Source organism: Morone saxatilis, unplaced genomic scaffold (assembly GCF_004916995.1).
Source record: "Morone saxatilis isolate NCDOM2014 unplaced genomic scaffold, NCSU_SB_2.0 Contig15, whole genome shotgun sequence".
Taxonomy (NCBI): Eukaryota; Metazoa; Chordata; class Actinopteri; family Moronidae; genus Morone; species Morone saxatilis.
Genome location: NW_023339707.1, coordinates 19,129,860 through 19,134,971, shown reverse-complemented (window position 1 = coordinate 19,134,971; position 5,112 = coordinate 19,129,860). Strand labels below are relative to the sequence as shown.

Below are 5,112 nucleotides of genomic sequence, written 5' to 3'. Positions count from 1 at the left end.
GAAAAAAAGAGTAAAAAACCACAACAGATAACACAATAACACAAATACTAGCAGCAGTTGCACATGGGCAATAGATTGCACAGTAATTATTGTCCCTTGATTATTATTATTATTATTATTATTGAATGTAATGTAATGTGTGTGCAGTGTTGATTCTGGTTGTACCGCCTGCAGGAGTCCAGTCCTCTCAGTCTGTATTTCCCCCGAGAGTCTCTGAAGCTCCACAGTCGCACAGAAAGCAGCAGCAAGGCAGCCTTCCTGGACCACTCTGAAACCCTGTGGATGAGGAGTGCTGCAGCATGGTGACACAACAGACCTGATGTGGGGGGGGCGGGGGTGTAAACACACTGTAAACACACTCAGTTGTCTGTTTATTAGGTACACCTAGCTGCAACTAATGTACGTTCTTCCATAAATAAAGGTAGTTTAAATTAAGGTTGCGTCACAATTTCCTTTCCCCCCCAAAGAACCCCTATTAAAGTCATGATGATGTGACTTTTGTTGAGGTCTGTAACAAACAAAAATGTTTTCTTACACCTGGAGGGCGAGGATTGTAGAGCGGGGAATCTCTGAGGCACTACAGTACTTCAGTATAATGCTGTTTTGTCCCACGTTTTAACTTTTATTAAAAGATTGCAGCTTCTGAGATCTGGAGATTGCACTTGGTCATAATGCTGTTTAAATTAATTGTGCAGGCCTCAGGGCTGTATTGCATTACACAGAGGGGTTATTTAGTTTTAACAGAAACATTATAACCTTCATAGAGGTGGAATTTATTGCAGGACTATTGTGTTGATTTCACTTTGACATTTTGTCTGTGATAACAACGCTATTATGTCATTATAGCCTGACCAACAAAGGATTTTTAAGGCTGAAATCAACAATTATTTGAAGAATTGTGACCATGAAATCTACTGAGTTGCTCATTTTTGAGTTAAAAAACACGTCAGCGCTCTTGTGGAACAAACCATTTTTTTAAAACCTCAAACATGATTACTTAGCCAAAGGAATTTAACATTTGCATTTAAGTGTTTTCAGTTTGATATGAATATATGGACAATGAGATTATACAATGAGTAACCAGAGGTGTTTTGACTGTACACATGTGCTGACAATCAATTGAAAGAGTTCAACTTCAGAAGTATTTTAATAATGCTTCACATATCACAACAGTTTAGTATCTTATCAATAATTTGTCCAACATGTCTCACAGACAAAGATCATTCACGCAGCTTATCTCTGTCCATTTCAGGCGGGATGGTGGTCTCACAGGGCTGCTCAATGAAATTACCAACTCGCATACAGACGGTACGTGAGACACCAAAATCATCTGTTTTAAACACATAATGACCTGATCCTGTACGTCCACTGATGTGTGTGTGTGTGTGTGTGTATATAAACATTAACTTTCCTGTATCTTGTTGTAGTGCCTAAATGGCTGTCAGTGAGTTCTGGTTGTATCCTGGCGTTGCTCCGAAGGATTTCGTCCTTTCACGGCTCCCTGTTTCCTCATCTCACAGTAAGTTGTGCTCTCTGGTTAAAGGGAGGGAGGCTTAGTGTGGATGTACGATCAGTGTTGATGGTAAATGAAGTCAGTTGAAGCTATAAATTCCTCAAGGTGTGATATATCGACTGAGACGGCTGAGTTCTCCTGCTGGAGGCGCATTGCATTGCAGACTAGCTTCTCACTCCCACGCCCTCTGAACAAGTTACGTTAGCAGTTTGACCATTTCTTTACATGTTAGATGACCGTATTGGTGCTGGAAGAAGAACAGATTTTGCAGCTATTACCCTTTAAATATGTTGTTGACAACAATATACCGCATTACCAGATGTTTGCTGCGATGGGTTTAATGTGTATTACCTGTTTGTTCCACAGTTGAGCAGCGAGGACATGATTGCTGAGTTTTCACAGGTGCTGAACTGGTAAGTGCCAACTTTGTAATCTGTAGTTTATTTTTTAACTCTCAAAAGGGGAAAGGATTGAAGATATTATTTATTTTGAAGAAGCTTGTGGTGAGCAGACGTGTTGGTGATGGGATGACTTTTTTAATATTAATATGACTGTAGGGCTGCAACTGTTAGGTGATTAATTGTTTTGTCAATCAAAAGAAAATCTGCGACAATTTTGACAGTTAATTAATTGTTTGTCTTTTTTTAAGTAAAAATGTAAAACATTTGACAGTTCCAAGCTCTCAGATGTGAGCTGCTTTTTCTTGACATACATTAAAGTCAATTTAATATCCTCTGGTTTTGAACTATTGGTTGGATAAAACATGACATTTAATGATTTTTGGATGATTATCATGTTAATGGGTAAACTTGAAGCTTGATGAAATTGAGGAATCTTTGTATGAATAGCTTCAACCTGTACTTCAAACAAATGACAGACTGTATTTATTTTTTTTAAATGACAGAATTACAAATAACGTTTCTTGTCCCAAATTCTTCTCTTAAAACATCAGTGACATTTCTCTGCTTTAATCCTTTGCCAGGTCTGACTGTGTGGTGCGAGCCTTTGCCTGGCATCCTCATACAGATAAATTTGCGGTGGCCCTGCTGGACGACTCCATTAAAATCTACAACCCAAAAAGGTACCGTAACGAAGCTCAGAGGAAGGAACACTGCTACCGATAGGACAGCTCAGGGAATAAAGTCTCCACTGCATCAAAAAGATGATTGCTGATCAAAACTTTACAGAGCGATAAAACAATGACATGAAACGCTAATGCAGCAGCAATAGTGGAAAGCATCAGAGCTGTACACTGTATAAATGTTGTTCTGTTCCCTTTTCATGATAACAGACCGTCAGTGTCAGTCTGTAGACCAAACAGTGAACCTCTGATCCAAATCACAACAAAGCTATGTCTCCGGGACAGGCTACAAATCTGAGTGCATGTCAGCCTCGTAGAGCAGCGTTGTTCTGTGACCTTTCAGTCATTCTGTGACAGCATTGTCACTGCTCAGTCTCCCTTTTGTTCTCTCAGCGCCACGACTCCCACACTGAAGCACCGTCTACAGAGGAGCGTCGCAGCTGTGCAGTGGAAGCCTCTGTGTGCGTCTGCCCTTGCTGTCGCCTGTCAAAACTGTTTACTGGTCTGGCATGTGGACCCCTGCTCACTGTCAACCAGGTATGTGGTCTCCACAAGTCTTAAAGGTCCAGTGTTTAACATGTAGGAGGATCGATTGGCAGAAATGGAATATAATATTTATACTCATCAAGTTTCGTGGCCACTGTTCTCATTCCTAGGTCATCAAATATAGAATGTCATCTGTAACTTCACCGTTAGATGGCACTAAATTCTACATAGCGGTCCTTTAAATTGAACTTGAACAATGCGGAAAGCCTGAAACTCTTCTCTTGTGCTGTGCTCTTCTTCCTCTCGACCCATCGCAGGCCTTCATCTGGTTGTGCTCAAGTTTTGTCTCATCCCGGTCACTCTCCCGTCACCTCCATCGCCTGGTCTCCAAGCGGATCTCTCCTTGTGTCGGCCTCGCCTATGGACACCGCAATGATGGTACAAGGCAACCACTTCATCTTTTAACTCCTGGTTCATCTTTGAGGAGGGGAATTTAAATAGTTACTGAAAGCCTGACTGAGTTTCTGTGGTTGTGGGCATCGATGTATCCTTCAGGTTTGGGATGTAGCTTCAGAGAGCTGTGTGCCTCTTCAGCGTGTCGGAGGAGGCGGGGTTAGCTTCCTGTCCTGGTCCCCTGACGGCAGCCATGTCCTGGCTTCTACACCGTCCGCCCTGTTCAGGTAAGTAATCAAAAGTTTCACAAGATTTTCTAATCTACCTTCCCTCTGGAGCTACAATAGCACATTATATGATAGATAGGTAAAGCTGCCAGTGAATATGTGTGAAATTTCTCTTTCATGATTACTCTGTGTGTGTGTGTGTGTGTGTGTGTGTGTGGAGCGCACTCAGCAACCTTTTGCTGTGTTATAATCGAGTCCCGCTGATCTTGCATGAATATTTATGAATATGTAAGGGATTAGTAGCATAGTCTGGAGTTTAGCAGGTGTTACGAGATAATAAGTGGACAGGAAGTGGTGTTTTTACACATAGATGAATAAAATAATTTCTTTCTTCAGGGTTTGGGAGACCAGGATGTGGACCTGTGAGCGTTGGCCGTGTGTGAAAGGGCGCTGCCAGGTGAAAACATGTCCCTCTGTTTGTTGTTCAGTAACAAAACATTTTCTAAAAGGTGTAATTATTAAATAATTCTGGATTTATTTGTTTTGTTTTGGGTTAGTCTGGCTGTTGGAGTCCAGATGGGAGTCGACTTCTCTTCACCGTTCTGGGAGAGATGGTCATCTATGCTCTGACCTTCACTGATACTCCAGGTTATCTGTCTCAGTCTCTATACAGAATACGTTACTGAGTAGAATTAAGTGTTGATAATTGAGTTGTTTTCTTCTAGTTGGATTAAAAAGTGATGTACTTAAAGGTGGGGTCAGTCAATCTGGAGAAAGATAGCTGATTGTTGTCACTTCCCATTTCCCCATGTCCGTCAAAATAGCCTGACAGTTTAGTTTATACATATATAGAGTATACACCTAATAATTATAAATATATTCTATATATATAGCGCTATATATGTATATAATAAATACTATAGGGGTAGTACCTGTAGGGCCTATAGATAAAAGCGTCCTTTAATTGAACTTGAACAATGCGGAACAAGCTCGAACTCTTTTCTCTTGTTTGCTATTATGCTCTTCTTCCCTCCTCGAAACCCTCATCGGCCAGGCCTTTCACGTATGTGGCTCAAGCTTTTATGCTTCTCATCCCGTGGTTTCACTCCTCCCGTCACCCCTCCATTTCGGCCTGGCTCTTCCAAGGCGGATCTCTCCCTTTGTGGTCGCGGGCCGGCCTGATGGACCCCACCGCTCCTAATGATTGGTTACAAGGCAAAAACCCCCCACTATCATCTTTTAACAAAACTCCTGCAATTCTTTGAAGGATGTGAAACCTTCTAAAGGTATGTTTTACTGATAAAGGCCTGGAACGTTGAGTTTTCTGGGGTTGTGGGCACTCGATATCCTTCCAGGTTTAGTACTTATTGGATAACAATTTAGCTTCCCCACTGACGATGCCTTTGCCTCTT

General features: G+C 41.5%; 1 protein-coding gene across 2 annotated transcripts in view; it reads left to right on the top strand.

The window, feature by feature from the left end:
* The first annotated feature begins 149 nt into the window (after window positions 1-149).
* Window positions 150-5,112, top strand: part of aaas (achalasia, adrenocortical insufficiency, alacrimia) — a 7,636-nt gene continuing 2,673 nt past the window's right edge. The window contains exons 1-10 of one of the 2 annotated variants that reach the window (XM_035657369.1): window positions 150-302; window positions 1,253-1,308; window positions 1,428-1,519; window positions 1,880-1,926; window positions 2,496-2,594; window positions 2,988-3,131; window positions 3,398-3,518; window positions 3,636-3,760; window positions 4,097-4,157; window positions 4,258-4,348. In XM_035657369.1, the coding sequence (XP_035513262.1) occupies window positions 283-302; window positions 1,253-1,308; window positions 1,428-1,519; window positions 1,880-1,926; window positions 2,496-2,594; window positions 2,988-3,131; window positions 3,398-3,518; window positions 3,636-3,760; window positions 4,097-4,157; window positions 4,258-4,348 (856 nt within the window). In that variant the 5' untranslated portion in view covers window positions 150-282. The remainder of the gene's footprint in view (window positions 303-1,252; window positions 1,309-1,427; window positions 1,520-1,879; window positions 1,927-2,495; window positions 2,595-2,987; window positions 3,132-3,397; window positions 3,519-3,635; window positions 3,761-4,096; window positions 4,158-4,257; window positions 4,349-5,112) is intronic. The other variant, XM_035657368.1, reaches the window with a different exon arrangement.